Source organism: Panthera onca, chromosome A2 (genome assembly GCF_046562875.1).
Source record: "Panthera onca isolate mPanOnc1 chromosome A2, mPanOnc1 haplotype 2, whole genome shotgun sequence".
In the NCBI taxonomy this organism is placed as follows: Eukaryota; Metazoa; Chordata; class Mammalia; order Carnivora; family Felidae; genus Panthera; species Panthera onca.
The window spans coordinates 167662610-167681615 of record NC_138340.1 but is presented as its reverse complement, the minus strand read 5'-3'; the positions used below and the strand labels follow the sequence as shown (position 1 = coordinate 167681615).

Here is a 19006-nt window from a genome sequence, read left to right as displayed (position 1 = left end):
AAAGCATTTTTTTTTTTAATGTTCAGTTTTGAGAGAGAGAGAGAGAGAGAACATGCAAGTGGGGGAGGGACAGAAAGAGAGGGGGACAGAGGATCCGAAGCGGGCTCCGTGCTTACAGCAGATAGCCCGACATGCGGCTCGGACTCACAAACCGCGAGATCACGACCTGAGCTGAAGTCAGACGCTTCACCGACTGAGCCACCCAGGCAGGCGCCCCTCAAAAGCGTTTTATAAAACAAGCTAAGAGCGTGTCCTAAGTTTCGGGAAAATCATTTCTGTGACCCATTCCAAGTATGAACTTGCCTACACACAAGCTTTCTTCACGAGGTGTCTGGAGCTAACCTGTCCGTCTTTTCTCAGGAACTAATAGGATACAATACTTTCTGCCAATCGGACACGCAGTTCATTCTCAATTATGTGCCGTCTACTAACAAATAAAAACAGCATGTACTGTAACTAAACATTAGAAAAATCTCAAGGGCAATTATAGAAACTTCCAGACTAAGGTGCAAATATATTAATCAAGTAATTATGATTCAAGTTGCCTATGAAATAAGAAAGCCCAAAGCAGTAGTGACACTTAAACACTCTGGACTGTGTTCGGATACTGTATTTTACAACCTTGACAAATGTACCAACGGCATCCGAAAGGCTGTACCATCACTACTTTAAACACTTACTTTGCCTAACTTATTGTTATCATTTCCTAAACGCAGATGCGTCAACTTTTAAAAACACCTTATTCACCCTTTCTTGGGAAGTCAACTGAGGATATGAAGGGAGTAAACCAAGAAAGCAAAAAGATAATGGGATCGGGAAGGAGGATCCAAAACTGAAGCAAAGCGAATGACTTTCCCAAGATAATGAGAAGCCAAGGATCCAAACCGGGGCAAAGGTTTCGGAAAGCCAAGAATAGCTCCGGGGAAAACAAAGCATCAGACTATCTGACATCTTCAGTCACGGAAAATTACACTGAGAAGCATCATAGTCCTGTCAAAAGTGGAAGACGACTTTATCAAGAGACCCCAAGAAAATTAAACAAAAGTGAGGCAATTATTAACTCCAGAATAATTAAAGAAAATTAAAACCAAACACCAGATCCACAATAAAGTGTCCCTTTGTCCTCTGTATTTACATTTCCTCTGGGGATTTTCTAGTACGTATGGTTGGGGTGTGGAAGACTGACTTTTCATTGTGTACCTCGTTTAATATAATCTGAAATTTTTATTACAAGTAAACAAGAATTTCCGAGAATAAATATGTATCTAACCGAACGAGTACACAGAAATCTCTTAATATTTCCTGAGAGACAACACAGTAACAAGTTACATTTTTTAAAAGTTTATTCATCTATGCATCCATAGGTATTTTTCAACACTGTTCCTCATCACTGATTACATCAGAAGGCTATAAAATTTTAAAGTACTACAATTATATTCTGAATTTGTTTTTTAGAAATTAACTTGATTTTAATTGTTTTTTAAAATTTTTTTAATTTAATTTTTTTTTTAATTTACATCCAAATTAGTTAGCATCTACTGCAACAATGATTTCAGGAGTAGATTCCTTAATGCCCCTTCCCCATTTAGCCCATCCCCCCTCCCACCACCCCTCCAGTAGAGCAAGGCCCTGTACGTCACAGATTCATATTAAAGTATTTACAGGGGCACCGGGGTGGCTCAGTCCATTAAGTGTCTGGGACTCCTGATTTAGGTTCAGGTCATGATCTCACCATCTGTGAAGTCAAGCCTGGCGTCTGGCTCCGCACTGACAGCACGGAGCCTGCTTAGGATTCTCTCTCCCTCTCTCTCTGCCCCCTCCCCCAATAAATACACTTTAAAATATTTACAGATAACATGCTGTGATACTTAGGTGCACATCGCAAGAGTGACTGAAGGCACAGGTACGTGGGGCTCTGGGTGAGAGAGGTGTTGCTGACTACCAACGCTCAGTAATGGGTACGTGGAGGATGGCTCACCAGATTATTCTACTTTTTCTTATATTTGACATTTTCCATAATAAAGAAATGAAAAAAACTACTGAAAATTTCTATCGCTCTCTAAGAGGTGAAACGCAACAGCACAAAGATGGCCTATCGTGGCGGGCTGAGGGAAGTTCAGAAAGACATACGCCTTTGCGGGGTTATCTGGCCCCGTTAAAAAAACAACACCGGAAAATCCATAAATAACGATAAGTGAGAACACAGTTAACACTCACCAAACGTTTTGAGTCTTCGTTCTGTTTGTAGAAAAACAGAAGCCGCCTCACCAAAAGGGTAAGGTTGGGACCACTGGCAACGGAGAGAGTGCCACCGGACTGCGAGGCGCTGGCGTAGCGGTCAAAGGCGCTTCTCTGGATGGAGTGCTGGAGACGAGACAAACCACACACGGGCGTGACGGGCGGGCGGCGCGGTCCACATGCGCCCTGGGGTCTGCACGGCGGGGGCGCAGTGAGGGGGCCGTGATGGGGCAGCTCTTGGGAAAGGGGGAAACGAAACCCAGAAAACCTGGACTGGAATAAAAACCCTCCGCTCCCCTAAAATGGTCTTCCGCCGCCTCCTTCCGCTTTGATCTTGAGCTGCAGCCCGTGTTTCCATTTTTATTATTTAAAAATCACCTCAACACTCCCCTATCTGTAAATCTTTACGTAAATATAAACGAATACGGTTAATTTCTGGGGAAAACGCTATTATCAACATTAACTGCCATGAAACGGGTGTACCCAAATCCCCACAAAACGATTCCACTTCTAAGACTCCGAGGCCCTATCTGAAACAAACTCTGGCAGGCCTTTCCAATTCTTTCTCAGCCTGAAAGCAAACTTACTTGCTGTTTCCGGTCTCGATAGCCTCGAATAAATGACTGTATGATTATTGCATTTTTCAATCTTCGCCTTTCCTCCTGCATGATGAAGGGAGGAAGGAACAATTGGTCGGAGTGAATTGACATTTAGCTAGTAAAGACTTAAAAACAAAACAACTACAGAATTTACATACCGCAAAATTCAATCTTTCAAGCGTACCGCTTAGCAGTCTTTAAAATCTTCAAGGTTCAACTACCACCACCATCTACTTTGAGAATACTTTCATCGGCCGCTCCACACCCCCTGTTCCCACTAGCACTCGTCTCTCGTTCCCTCTCCCGGGTCCCCCCACATCCACGGCAACCACTGACCGAATTTCCGTCTGCCCGGGATTGCCTCTTCCGGACATTTCTTATCGTGGAGTCGGACAACGCGCGGCCTTTTGTGTCAGGCCTTGTTCACCTGGCACGACATTTTCAAGGTTGAGCCGTGTCGCGTCACGTGTCGGTACTCCACTGCTTTTTACGGCCAGTACGTACGGTATTTCATCGTGCGGCCGTCCCACGGTTTACCATTTACCGCCCGAGAGACACTCGGGCGGTTCCCACTCTGGGCTGCTGCGAACATCGCGGCCGCACACACTCATGTCAAAGTTTCGCGTGGACACGGTTACGTTTCTCTTGGGTGCACGCCCACGAGCAGGACTAGCACGTGAGGAGCTACCGGACTGTTTGCCAAAATGGCGACACCACCTTCCACTCCTCCCAGCACAGTGAGACTTCCGATAACAACTGCGGTTTTCAATACAGGAAGGAAAACGGACACGAACATCAATTTTAAAAGTCACTTTCTCATTTCAAAGCGGAAACTCTAGTTTTGACTGACCTAAGACTGTCTTGAAAATTTCCAGTGACCTAGCAAAACAAATTTTTTTTTCACATCGTCATCGCAAGCAACGTAGCCACCACCGCTTGAAAGTCTACGACGCGCCAACCCCGAGACGCCTGACAACCTTAGATGAACGTCACTCCCGGTTTCACGATGCAGAAGCTGAAATTTCCATAAAGACACCGGTGCCGAAAGACCTAAGGGAGTCAGGATTCACACTCGGGCGTGACACTGAAAGTTGTGCCCATCTTACCACGTGACACTGTCTCATGCTTTCTGTGCCACCTGGCAGGTGAGTGCCACCTGCCAGGCCTGAAAGGCACACACACACTCACCCAGAAGACCAATCAGGTCGCGCAAGCGTGCTTTCCGAGCTTCAAGTGGTTACAGCGAAGGAAGCCCTGAGCTTAAACCTAGTTTGGGACTCTATTCACTACTACGATGATTCTAAGAGCACCTAATTAAAGACCCATATACCGTCCCATGAGTTTTCTAACCATTTTTATGCATTCGGTTGTTCACTGAGGAGGAAGTCTCGGTGACATTCCAGTGTCCTGGCTGGGACCGGGACCTAACGGCTGCATCTCAGCTGGACTGGAAACAGATGGATCCTGACAAGGACTGAAGACCAGCCGTAGATCAGCTCGACTCTGTATTATTTACAGGTGCCCCATCCCTCTCCCTACTGCCGGCCAAAATAAAATGCAATGCTTTCCAGAAAGAAGAGATCATCATCAAGAGCCTGTAGATCTCTCTTCATTTTGGAATACAGAATGTCAGTATTCAACCAAAACAATCGGGCAAAAGACAAGAACTAAAAATCAAGAGGACAAACAACAAACCCACAGGTGATCCAAATACTGGAGCTTAAAAACTATCTTTAACAATCTACAGTTATATTCACGAAATTAAAAGACAATTAAAATTAAAATGTTCATAAAATTAAAAGAATCAAAGAAAATTCTAGAACTAAAATAAAAATCTGAAATCCACAGGTTAATGGATATTATGTGACAATCAGACACTGATAAAGAGATAATCTGTAAATTAGAAGTTAGGTCAGAAGAAATACCCAAACCAAAGCCGAAATATTCAAAAGGATAAATATACAGAAGAGTATGGGATAAGGCCAAGGTCAAATACATAAGTAATCTGAGTCCAAGAAGAGGAGAGGAAGAATGGAGCTAAAACACTATTGGAAGGGACGAGAGCTGAGACTTTTCCAGAAAAGATAAAAGACATTAACCAATAAATGGTCATTTTCAACTGTGAGCAATTTTACCACATTTGGTAACTTCTGGAGACATTTTTGGTTATCTCAACCAGAGGGAGGGAGTGCTGTGGCATCTAGTGGGTAGAACAGAGGCCCTGGAGGCTGCTACACACCCCTCGATGTACAGGATAAAGCCCACAACAAAGAATTAATGAGTCCAAGATGTCAACGGTGCTGAGGGTGAGAAACCCCACCTGAAAGTCTCCATATTTGCTGCTTCCTGCACCAAGAAAGTTCTTCCTCCAGCTTTCCACAGGAGCTTCTTTTTCCTCCTTCAGGAATCCTGCTCAACTCTCTACCCAGCTCGGAGAGTCCTTCCCTGAATGCCCTACCCGAAAGCAGGCCTTCCCAGTTATTATCACATCACTCTACCTCACTCACAGCACGCAGCACCGTCTCAATAGCTTGGTGAATCTCTGTGTTCTATAACCACACAAGAACATTATCCGCCCTTTTTAAGCTTTTTTGTTTGTTTGTTTGTTTTTTGAGAGAGAGAGAGAGAGAAGAGAGAGCGTGCAAGTGCATGATGAGCGGGGGAGGGACAGAGAGAGGGAGAGAATCCCAAGCGCCCAGAACATGGTCTTATTTACTACCTGTGTCCCCTGTAGGCAGAGCAGTCCCTGGAATGTAACAAGCTCTCAATTAGTATTTCTTAAAGGAACAAATGAATTATTAGAAAACAAAATAAAAATCTAGAAAAATAGGCCTAAAATACCATAATTGCTGATTAACCAATAAAATAAAGCCACTGTCACCAGAAAGATGAAATGTAAAATAAAGAATAAAAGGGGCGCCTGGGTGGCTCAGCCAGTTAAGCATCTGACTCTTGGTGCCATGAGGTCATGACCTCAGGGTTCGTGGGACCGGGCCCCGTGTCGGGTTCTGTGCTGACAGCACGAGGCTGCCTGGGATCATCCCCTCTCCCTCTCTCTGCCCCTCCTCCACATGTGCGCATGTGCGTGCACTCTCTCTCAAAATAAACAAACAGACATTTAAAAAAAGAAAGAATAAAACAACAAATGTCACAGCTCCTTTCATCTATTTTACTTCTTCACAAAGAGTTATGGTAACTGCCTTCACAGTGAGTTTGCTTCTTCTGCTTGGCAAAAGATGAGCGTTATATACTAAGTCTTTCTAGATCTTCTGGAAACCATATCACAAGCAAGCAACTGAACTTTATAAAAGCCTGTTTTCCCCCTGTATTCTGGAAACTGCCCTTGTAGTCCATCTTTTCCACAGTGGTTCCAGAATAAATTACTTATTATAAAATCCAAAAAATCCAGAAATGTTTCTAACGTTTCATAGACGTAAAAATATGTATATATGCATATGCATACCATGCATATATATAACAGCAAAATCAACCCTTATTTAAATGCTATGGAAAAATGTTTCTCTAAAGAGACTATTATTATAAAACTGTTTTTACCTCTCTCTTTCTTCTTTCTTCCTGAGTACGATGTAAAAGAGAAGCCTTTTCTTCCTAAACACAAAAAGAGAAAAGAGAAAGAAGGTTATACTTTCAAATTCTAAAATGCTCTCATACAAAAATTATAGAATGTTTTGACCCAAAAGGGATTCTAAGCATCATACAAACATCCTGACTTAATGAGAAATCTGAGCGCACGAGGGTAAATGGTTCCCTCCCGCCAGATGATAGATCTAATTAAAGTTAGTATTTTAACTAACAGTAGTTTTCCAGGAATGAACTCTGATTTCTTTACACACACAAGAGACTTCAAGTGAAACCAGAAATATCTGAATAATGTCAATGCATTATATCAATGTCAATACCCTGGTTGTGATTATCACACTAGTTTTGCAAAATATAACTCCCAGGGGAAATCAGGCAAGGCAAACAAGAGACCTTTCTATATTATTCCTAACAGCTGAACATGAGTGTACAATTATCTCAATAAAAATTTTGATAAAACAATTTCTGTCCTGTTACTGAATGTTAAAAAAAATCTTTTTTCATCGTAAGTAAAACTAAATTTTGAACAAAATTACTCGGTATGTAGAAGGAACCAAAGCAATCAATGGGAAAGTTAAACATTCCTAATAAAATAAAAATACGTAAAGACAACTCTCCTCTCCCCCAAAGTGTTCCAGTTTACAGTGAATGGGCATTTTATTTTTACAAATGTAATTCAAACTAAAACTAACAGTCCAAGACATTACATATGAATCATTACAAAAATAAATTTCTTAACAAAAACAAACACACCATCAAAATAGTGTCAGAAGGCAAGTAATTAAGCCAATTAAAATTTTTTTTAATGTTTTTATTTATTTTTGAGACAGAGACAGAGCATGAGCAGGGGAGGGGCAGAGAGAGAGGGAGACACAGAATCCGAAACAGGCTCCGGGCTCCGAGCTGTCAGCACAGAGCCCGACGCGGGGCTCGAACTCATGGACCGCGAGATCATGACCTGAGCTGAAGTCAGACGCTCAACCGACTGAGCCACCCAGGCGCCCCAGTAATTAAGCCAATTTAAAATTATACATTGAGGGGCGCCTGGGTGGCCAAGTCAGTTGTGTCCGACTTCGGCTCGTCATGATCTCCTGGTTCAGGAGTTTGAGCCCCCCCCTCCCCTCCCGTCAGCTCTCTGCTGTCAGTGCAGAGCCTGCTTGGGATCCTCTGTCCCCCTCTCTCTACCCTTCCCCTGCTCGTGTGTGCACATGCTCTCTCTCTCTCCCTCCCAAAAATAAATAAACATTAAAAAAATTATACATTGATATGTGAATCAACAGTGTGCAGAATGAAAAATTTCTCACCGACAAAATTGAAACCAAAGAAATAAATCCAGGGCACCTGGCTGGCTCAGTCAGTAGGCCATGCATACGACTCTTGATCTTGGGTCATGAATTCAAGCCCCACGTAGGGAGTAGAGCTTACTCAAAAAAAAAGGGGGGGGGGGGACAGTGGTGCCTGGGTGGCTCAGTCGGTTAAGTGTCCGACTTCGGCTCAGGTCATGACTTTATGGTTCGTGGGTTTGAGCCCCGGGTCAGGCTCTGTGCGGACAGCTCAGAGCCTGGAGCCTGCTTCAGATTCTGTGTCTCCCTCTCTCTCTCTGCCCCTACACCACTCATGCTCTGTCTCTGAGTCTCTCAAAAATAAATAAGCATTAAGGAAAGAAAAGAAATCCTCCATTTTCCACTATAGAAAATTTCATTTCTTGGGCACGTGCCTCAGTGGCTCAGTCGGTTAAGCATCCACTCTTGATCTCAGCTCAGGTCATGATCTCAGTTTGTGGGTTCAAGCCCTGCGTCAGGCTCTGTGCTGACAGTGCGAAGCCTGCTTGGGATTCTCTCTCTCCCTCTCTCTGCCTAACCCACTCATGCACACGCGTGCACATATACTCTCTCTCAAAATAAACTTTAAAAAATTTTTTATAAAAAGAAAATTTCATTTCTTGAATTTCAAATAAAAAGCCTTTATCTACCACATGTTCAAAGTCAGAAAAATATTTTGTTTTAAATTTTAATTAAAAGGAGTAGGGAGAATGGAAACTCTATATAGTAAAAAGTACAAAGTTATGATGCTGAGAATTATGGACAGCTTCTAGAGAATAATATAGACCAATTTCTAGCCATTATCCCTGTGTCCATAATTTCTTTTCCTTCTATCTCCGTTTGTCCAGATTTAATATATGTTCATTATTTGGTTATAGCTAAAGAGCTGAGATTTCTTAAAATGGCATACCTGGAACAACTATGAAAAAACATATTTCATGTCTGAAATCAAACAAGCCAAAATGGTCCACGCTGGCGAAACAGGCACCAGATTTACTTGTCCACACAAACGAGCTCATCATCCTCACTAACCCCAGAGCCCGGTACCGCGGGCTCCAGGACCTCATGGTTCCCTCCACCTTGCTGCTCTCATTTACTTCCACGTCCGACATGCGACATGCGTATGTATCCAACAAATGCTTACGACATGACTGATGAGCACTTCCTTTAAGTAGAACAAAGCAGTCTAAAAGACGCAGTAAGCACACCAGCTGAAAAGCACTTTTGGGTTCCAGCAACACGGTACCGAGGCATCGATAGCTTCAAAATCAAAACGGGTGCTAGCTCTCAAAACACACAACTAGCTTCTAACTCAATACTAGAATTTCTTACAAATTCTATTTAAGTCTGAAGCTTATGATGCGGGAGGCGCCACACAAGCACAAGAGACAGTGTTGACGGTTGAGTATTCTTAACTTCTCGTGGCCTGTAAGTCAAATTCCCTGGACACGGGACATCGTATAAACATGATCACTCCTCCTACCTGTGCTCAGGGGCTATACAGTCTCCTACTCAAAAGACAATTCATTTAAAAAGAATAAAGGAAGTATAGCAAGCAAGCAATCCAAAATACTGGATATACAGACACACACCAAAGCCTGATATGTAACTTCAACAATAAAATTGTACTTTGGAAACTGAAAAGGCCTTTCAGAGAATACTCACGCTCCCGAAATATCCTGCAGAAAAAAGAAAAGGGGCTACAGGGAGGGGTCAGCCAAACTCGCACATCAAGTCAGGCACACCACAAAGTCAACTCTAAGAACAGCACTGGCTGCCACCAGCACTGATTTGTCTACACCCAAGCACCGTGCCCTACACAGGAGGGACGAGGGGAGGACACGGGTGCAACACGCGGAGGCCAACGCGGACGGAGGGCTTCCCTCGTCGCGGTGTGAAAGTGGAAGGTCCAGGACCTGAACACAGGTGGTCTAGAACTTATTAACCCACTAAGCAATATACCCTTTACTTCAAAAAAGAACATTATTATTTTACATTTTGAGAAATCAAAAAAATTCTTTGTCTTCATAAGACATAAGTAATCTGGAAGATCTATCAGAAAGGAGGCTGATGGGGAGAAGGAGGCCACAGAAAAAAAGTCTTAATCACCAAAATCTGACAGAGTTCAGAAGTTCAGAGTTCAGAAGCACAGGATACAGAATGTCTAGAAAAGGTGAACTAAGTAATCAGAGCAGGACACAGAGGATGCCGTAAAAAGCCGGCCCAGCACAAAGGAAAGGGCGACAGACCACACTATCGATGTCTATAAATTACGTAGATCATCCCTATGCGGCCCCTGAACAGTAACCAACTTCCAGATCAGGGCCAGAACCGCTCCGCGTGGTCCCCATTCAAAAGACATTCAAATGAGGCACAGGAGGAATATCTATTCACTCAGCAGGTACTCAGCGAATCGTGTATCATGCTAGGCCCTAGATATTTTCAAAGTACGGCACCTGCTCCCAAGGAGCTCACAGTGCGGCAGGAGGACAAAGAAGCCTGCTTACTGAGGACGCGCTGTGTGCCAGACGCCGTTACTCAGCAGTAACCCTGAACAAGGTGGACAGTTCACCCCCGTGCACCGAGGTACAAACAGGGTCCAAGCGCGGGGAAAGAGGGGCTCTGCCTCAGCCACTGAGGAACGCTAAGAAACGGCAAATCTGAGAGGCAACCTAGAAGGCGGTGTTGAGCAGGACGACGAGATGGGAAACCGTGCGGGCGGAGGGACAGCGCACGAGACAGCTGAGCCAGGATGAACCGCACTCAGCGATGACCGTGGGTGAGTCCGCTCCGGGCCAAGGATGGGCCCGAGGGCTCCAGCTCTGGCTGCGGAGCCCACACCACGGCGGCAGGGATGGGAGGGAGGCGATGACACCCTCGCAATTCAGGGCCACGGAGACGGGGGTGCGACTCGTGAGTTAGCAGGTAACAAAAGCAATGGTTCAGCTGAGACCCCTGTGACTCCTTCTGGATCATAGCTGCCAGCCCTTTAAAGCCAACAAAAAACTGCAACCTATTCTCAATCGTTTCCTAAAAGATCACTGAAGGTCAAATATAAGAATCATCTCTTCTCGGGGCGCCTGGGAGGCTCAGTCGGTTAAGCGTCCGACTTTGGCTCAGGTCATGATCCCACAGTTTGTGAGTTCGAGCCCCACATCGGGCGGTGTGCTGACAGCTTGGAGCCTGAACCTGCTTCAGATTCTGTGTCTCCCTCTCTCTCTGCCCCTCCCTGGCTTGCACTGTCTCTCAGAAATAAATAAACACTAAAAAAGAAAAAGCAAGCAAGCAAGCAAGCAAGCATCTCTTCTCAATGTTCATTTAAATTAACCAAATTTATGTAAAACGTTACTACACTGCCCTTATTTTCTATTTCGTGTTAGTCATCCTATCAGAGAACCTAGTCTGACAACCACCAATGTCCTCGGAGGGATCAAGTTCCAACACAGCCTTAGCATGGGGGTATCATGGCCAAAACACTTCTCCTTCTCCCGGCTCCTCATGGGCCATCTCCTGGTGCTGCCTCAGGCGCATCTCTCCCACGATCCCTAGGCCTCAAGCCCTGCTCCCTTCTGCCCAGGGCGGCCCCGCTTCCCTCCTGACCCCAGCACGCACCCAAGCCGCGCTCGTCTCGGGTGAGACTCCGCTTAAACATCCTCTCGCCCATGAAGCTCCCCCTCGGAGGCCACCGTCATTCCCGTTCCTCCACACCATCCGCCGGGAGTTCGCCGAGGCGACGACGGCCTCGGCGCAGAAGACGCTCGTGGAAGGGCACGGAGCACGCGACTATCTGCGCTAATCAAAACCACGGAGGCAACGTGGGTGTCACCCACAAGGACACGGCCTCCGCCATGGGCAGATCACCGTTCAACACACCGTGCCACGGAGCGCTAGCCACTGAGCGCTGGCGTGGGCACAGTTGGTCTGGGGAGGCGTGCACTGTCAGCCCTCCGAGCAGAAGATCAGAGAGTAAAACTTGAACTCCATCAGTTCCAGCCGCAAGTAAGGAATGATCCGAGCACAGGGAGGTACACGTTGGGCCCCAGTCTGGGAATGAGCAGGCGCGGACCGCGAGGCAGGAGAGGAAGCAGCCCCGCGGGGCCCACAGCCACACAGGCGGAGAGCCCACGGCCGCGCCCCTGCGGACCAAGCTCTAACCACACAAGCCTGACAATGTGAAATATTTAGCAGGGTCTAGATTTACAGGGTTTTATCACTTACAGGTAAAACAAAGTGTCTATTTAAAGAGAAAAATGTTTTTTATCTTAATGCACCTGCAGAGAGGAAAGAGTAAAGGTAACTTTAATTGTATGTTTCTCCTTCAATAAATTATAAATTCCTTCAGAACAAGGCCTGTGTCTTGGTGTTTATAATCCCAATATCTAGCACTGTGCCCAACTGAATGAATGAAGGATTAAATTTAGAAAGAATAAAGGTACAACTGGGAAATCTGAAACTGGAGAGATTTTAAAGTTGACTAGAATGTAAAATCACTTATCTATTGAGGCGGGTATTAGAAAGGCCCTCATCCATCTACCCACATTTAGTGCCACCAAAATCGGAATAGTGGCCAAACAAATCCTAAATCCAACCAATAATTCCAATGTTCTAAACTCCCTCAGGAGGTCAACAAATAATTTCAAAATGTTGTAAGTATTATAAATCTCATCAACATTCCTTACTTAATCAATCGCTCTTCCAAATGTTGGTGAGCCCAACTCCATCTGGAAAGTTATGACTGTTCAGGTGGACGGGCCAGCTCCTCTGACCGCCAAGCTGCCCTCTGGACACGCTAAACCCGCCCGTAGAGACAAGTGTCTGAACACGTCCCCACAGCAAACCCTGACTGAGCCCACAGAGTAACCCACACCACAGTGAGTCCACCACGGTCAGTTACGGCAGAAAGCGGGGGTGGGGGCGGGCGGGGGAGGCGGCAAAGGTGGGGAGTCACAGCCACACGTGCCACATCGTCCGCGGTACCCAGGCACAGAGGCTGGAAGGTGGAGGACGGCACAGGGAGGATCACGTCTGGACGCACCTGGACAGAGGGAAGAGTGAAGAAAGGTGACTCCCGGCACGGAGGCCCCTCCCCCTCCAGCGAGACCACCACCTACACCAGCGTCTCAGGGACACTCCTCTGCCACTGTCACATGCTTTAGCACAGCTATGCCATCCACATCGTTATTCACTTAGTATTATTCTTTAAACCTTTAAAACTTTGAACTTTGAACTCATTTTAGACAGAGTTGCAGAAATGATATAGTGAGTTCCCTAATCCCCTCGGTCTCTTACCCTAGTCCCCCTTCATAACCAGACTGCAATTAGCAAGAACAGGAAATTAACATGGGGCCAATATCACTAACTGAACCACAAATTTCATTAGACATTTACCAATTTTTACACTGAAGATCTCTGCCCGTTCTAGGGTCCCATCCAGGGTCCTACACTGAAGTTAATTCCCTTTTTTTTCCTACTCCTTTACCGATCCATAGCAGTTCCTCCACCTTTCCCTTTTGTATCTTGGACTCTCCTCCTCAATCCGAGCTTTTCCAATATTCTCTTACAATTAGAGAGAGGTTATGCAATGATGATGGCATTAGACGTTACTGCATACGGTAAAATACACCAGCTATGCCTCCATACTTACATAATCAAATAAATATATAAACAAGAGAGAAGAAAAATCTCTTCTCACAGAATGCAGTTAATAAAAGGAGGAGAGAGGAAAGGCATCACCAAACACCACAATAATAAACACTGCAGACAAGAGCTACGGAGACATGCTAAAGTTAGTGGGCAGAGTTTGAGGAAAAAAACAGGATTTGCCTGATCTCAAAGTACCTCCTCAAGCACTTTATCAACTACTACGGGACAGACAGCGAACGTGGAGAACCCCGCAGACGCCACCCAGGTGACCGGGCCCACCAGCGCGAAGGCACGAGGCCACCACGAGCCCTACGGTACTGCTGCCTTGAGCTCCAGTTCCTCCTAAAACTCAACACCATGAAAACAAAACTGCATTGCTACATTTCAAATCAGCTAAATTAAAAAGGAAACACTGGATCACAATTATCAGAAACTAAGTTCCTGGGGTGCCTGGGTGGCTCAGTCGGTTGAGCATCCGACTTTGGCTCAGATCATGATCTCACAGTTCGTGGGTTCGAGCCCCACATCGGGCTCTGCGCTGACAGCTCGGAGCCTGGAACTGCTTCGGATTCTGGGTCTCCCTGTCTCTCTGCCCCTCCCCTGCTTGTACTCTGTCTCTCTTTCTCTCTCTCAAAAATAAATAAACATCAAAAAAATTTTTTAAATAAATAAAAGATAAAAATTAAAAAAAAGAAACTAAGTTCCTCAAAGCAAAAGAACAGTTTACCATCCCAATAAAGGAGTATGAGGTGCTATGTAAAGCTTCAGAGGAAGATAAGTCTATAATTTTATTTTTTAATTTTGAAATTGAACACCACAGAGAATACAAACTCACACGTCCATCATTAGATCAGGCAAATGTTATTTATTCCCCTTCTCTGACAGAATTGGATTCTGAAAATGGATTCCTAACCAGAACACCAGGTGTGGCTATGGTTCAACAAACTTCAGTTTCAAGAAAGCGTCCAGGGCCCGACCTTCTGAATGCGCCCTTTTATTTGGTACTAGTCTCGGGGTGATTTTAGAAAAGGGATGGGGCTTGTGCCCACCCACTCACCCTGCTCAGGGACACCTTCACTCAACTCCGTACGCGTGGTATTCAAAGTACTTTCTTCAAGTTGTTCCCAATTCTTTCCCCCACAGTCAAGATGTACTTCCCATGGCTCAAGGTAAAAAAAAGGTTTACATCACAAAGATCTGACGCTCCTCTTGAAGTGACGGACAAGAGGAGACCTTTCTGCTCTCAGGATGGAGAGAAGAGGGTGTTGGTCACGACTGCCCCCATCTTCACAAAGCTAGAGGACTAAATCCCCTACGCAGGAGTGACGAACGGACGCTCTGTTAGGTACTCCTCTCAAACACGGGCAAGGGACAAGACCACCCTTCGGCTAGGAGAGGCTATCTAGCTTCTGCTGCGGGACCTCGCTGGACCAAACCCCCTACTGGACCACCACGGCGTCTGGCCCAGCTCTGCTTTTCCACAACACCACACATTACGTCTATGTTACTGTCTGTCACAAAGTCATCAATGGGTTTTAAAAGGTTAAGAAGATTAAAAGAGGAGCTAGACAGAAGTTAGACTTGTTTATTTATTCAGCTCATGTTCATCTCAAAGCATCAGTGAGCGCCTCAGTGTGTACAGACCAGCTCTGTCTTCCCTGGAGACTGAAAACTGGCCATACTTGTCTCTAAGTGATCCGCGAACTAACTCACTGGACAATGAGGTTTTTTGCTTTGTTACCAAAGTCACTTTTCATCATACCTTTGGCCAATTGGCAGCTTAGCCTTTGTAATTAAATACAATACCCCAGATGAAGCGTTCTCAACTTTTCATTAATTTAATTCACCGTCCCATTCTGCACTTACTTTCAGGCTGTTCAGAAATCTTTCCTGTTTGTTCCCCCAAAGTTTAACAGTTTAGGGGTGGTATGCCTTATGGTTTCAAAATAAAGCTTGAGCACGGTGCTTTTACATGGAGACCGGGCTCATAATGGGATAGGTTCACTCTCTCAGCCAGCGCATGAGAAGCCACGTCTCAAAAATCTTATCATTTGTTTGATCTGTGCTTCCTCCTATGCAGGCTGTAAGCTTACGAGACTAAAAAGCTAGTTCCAGCGGCTCGCTAATGTGGTCCTTATTATAAATGAGGACATATGATGACAATCATAATTATCCTTAGTGCCTTAATTTACAAGACAATCTTGACCTTCAGACTTCAAAAATGACATATTTTTCTGTTGTTATAAAACCCAATCCACGTCAGGCACAGCAGTCGGGTGGGAAAAAATACAGGCACAGACATAATCCCAATCTGCTATTACCAACACCTGTGTGTAGCTCACACTAGCAAAAGAACTATCAATTTCTGAAAGTGAAATTCATCAGGTTGCTAGAAAAATAAACCCCACGACAATGCATAGGGAGGCTCAGTGGACAGAAACGCACACTAGCCAACACTAGCCACACGGGCCGTGTATGTAGTCCATACTCTGTATGCCCATATTCCCAAACTGCAGCCACCAAACACTGACACCTGGCTGACAACCCCCTACTCTGACCTCATCATGAGCAAGCATTTCAGAGAAATCACGGATCTGACACCCTAGTTATACTGAAATTAACACTGCTCAGTTTTTACAATGTGCCTTCATGTGCCACCTAAATCATCACACACCATACTTTGGGACAAACAGTGACCTACACTAATGAGGCTAAAGCATGATCAGGCAGGTCAAATTCAGAGTCTCCAGGGAGACTCAAATGGAAAGAAAGATCAGCATGTGACGAAGGTAGCATTTCAAATCTATATAGAATGTGTATTATTTAATAACTATTACTGGAAAAACTGGGTGACCTAAATAAATAACAATGTAGCTTTAGTCTATACGTCAAAATAGATCCCTAGGGCTCCTGGGTGGTTCAGCTGGTTAAGCGCCCTCAGTTTTGACTCAGGTCATGATCTCATGGTTTGTAAGTTCAAGCCCCACATGCCTGCTTGGGATTCTCACTCTCTCCCCCACTCTCTCAAAATAAATTAATAAACTTAAAAAAAAAAACCAAAAACAGATCCCTAACAGATATAAGATTTACATATATACATATATATATATATATATATATATATATATATATAGGGCTAGCTATAAAAATGTGAAGGTAATATGAGCACTAAAAAATCTCCATATGAAAGAAGACTTTCTCTAAGAAAGATGTATCACATCAACACTAAGTCTCGTTACGGTTTGTCATTTATTTAATAAATTTGAGTACATAAAAATTAGAACTTTCTACACGGAAAAATATAACACAGGTTAATAAAATAACAAAATAGGAACAACTATCTATAATAACGCAAAGCCAATTATTTGTAAAATCAGCAAAAGGTATATAAACAGTGCAGAGAGAAATAAAAATCTTCTAAACCTAAGAACTTCATTTCTACTCATTTTAGAAATATGCAATACAAAGCCAACGAAAGAGGATTTTTCCCTATCTGTTTGGCAAACAGACTCAGGGAGCTGCTGCGAGTTAGACAGCAGGCACTTTCATTCGCTGATAACCCACCTCAGCAATAGAGGTGCATCTACTAAAACCCCAAATGTGCACAGCCTTTGAGCTAGCACTTCTAGAAACGTGACCTATACGAATTAAAGGCACATTTACAAGGATATGCGCTGCAATGTTGCTTAGTGAAAAACTGACCATAAACGGCCATTAAAATATAAGACAGATAAGTTGTGCAACATTCACTGCACACAGGATCATCCGGCTCTCGAAAAGAATGCGGTCAATCCGCCTGCGCTCATCTGGAACGATCTCCAAGATGGGTTATCAGGCGGTAAGAGGAGTGCTGCAGCCTGTTTCCCATGCTCTAGCAGGTGTTTAAACGAGAGAGGAGCACGCCCCCGGACGATTCCACACGCAGAGAACAGTCTGACTGTCAGGACCGGTGACGGAGGCAGTGAGGGGTGGGTGAGAGGTGAGGTGGGGGGGACTCGGACCGCCTTCCTCTGCGTCGTTATTTTCTACTGCTTGAGTTATTACCCATGCCCATGGAATACGTTCTCACCTTTGTAATAAACCAGTGAAGCCACAAGACGACATAAATTTTCAAAACCAGCTCCACGTAAACAAGTCCACGCGAAGTGGCTGGGAGGAAAAGAACAAGGAAGCACCACCAAAAAGAACCCTCAGACCGTGACCACTCCGATTTATTACACGCATACTGGATCTTAAATCCTACAGGCCTAGAAGAAGCGGGGAATTCCCAGGAGCAGTTCTATACCAGTTCACAAAACACACTCATCAAGCGTTTCTAGCATGACGAGTCGGCGCCCACGGTCCTTTCGACCCTCATCTTCCCTCCACAGCTGTGACACTGCACCTCTTCCCCAACATGTAAACAAGAGTGAACGAAGCAAACTTCCCTATTTGAGCCTTGAGCTTTAGACACATTGTCTTGTCTCCTCTGAAAACTGAATGTGGCCAAACTTCAAAAATGCCATTAACAAAGATGTTTTTCAATAGGACAAAAAACGTTTTTTGTTTTTGGCAAATACATTTAGTGGTAACAAAATGAAGTTAAAAAAAATCAGTCATATATAGTTTAAATCAGATTTCATTAACTATCCGAATTTAAAAATTTATGGTCGAAAATCTGAGTGCAAGTCAAAGTACATTTATATAATGTAATTTCCATAAACCAAATGCTCAGACAGACCGCTAACCATTTATAAAAAGAACTTCAGCATGCTTATTAATATCTTGATTTTTAAAGCAATTATGAAGCTTCCTCTGTTTCACTATTTGGGTTATTTTCCGTTAGCAATTTACTGCATTTAACAGTGTAAACAGAATAATCAGTTTCACACCTGTTTTAAGTTGGTATTTTCCCACTCTCATGCAGTAACAGAAGAGCAGTTTTACACAACTCAAAGAATCGTCAAGTAAAACACTTCCTTTTGAGTTAATTAAAATGTTAAATGTTAGCAAAAGTATTATTTGTGAATAATGCACAACCTACAATTTGCAGGTTTTTCCTAAGAACCTCTATGAAAATGTAAGAGAAACTAACTTCAGGTGCAAGCAAAAAGTATTTAAAGATGCATCAAATACAATAAGTGCTAAATATCCTATTTATAAAACAAAATGTGCAAAATGATTCCTAATTCAAAAAGTATATAGAAAAAGACTGGAAGAACATTTACCCACATATTAATAGTGCATTATTTCTAAACAGAGGGGAGGGTTCCAAAGAAGTAATTTTTCTTTACTTATGGCAGTAATTTAAAATTTTCTGTAATAAACATTATTTTATAATCAGAAAAGAGCCCACTTTAAAGTATCCAAAGCAAAATGCAACAGTTTAAATCCCATTACGATAAACTTGGAAAGACTTACAGGATACAAAGCAGGTAGTGGAACGTGATGCACCTAGGAAACACAACGCCAGAGACCTACAGGTGCTGGTGTGGACTCATTATGACACAGCACTCAGGAGGGGCATCTGGGGGGCTCAGTCGGTTGGGCGTCCGACTTGGGCTCAGGTCATGTTCTCACGGTTCGTGGTTCGAGCCCCGCGTCGGGTTCTGTGCTGACAGCTTG

General features: G+C 44.1%; 1 protein-coding gene across 2 annotated transcripts in view; it reads right to left on the bottom strand.

Annotated features, from left to right (window-relative positions):
• UBE3C (ubiquitin protein ligase E3C) overlaps positions 1 to 19006 on the bottom strand; it is a 121448-nt gene that overhangs the window by 88570 nt on the left and 13872 nt on the right. For both annotated transcript variants that reach the window (XM_060633503.3, XM_060633504.3), the window contains exons 2-4: positions 6393 to 6446; positions 2826 to 2900; positions 2218 to 2364 (exon numbers count right to left, since the gene is read on the bottom strand). In XM_060633503.3, coding sequence (XP_060489486.1) covers positions 2218 to 2364; positions 2826 to 2900; positions 6393 to 6446 — 276 coding nt within the window. The remainder of the gene's footprint in view (positions 1 to 2217; positions 2365 to 2825; positions 2901 to 6392; positions 6447 to 19006) is intronic.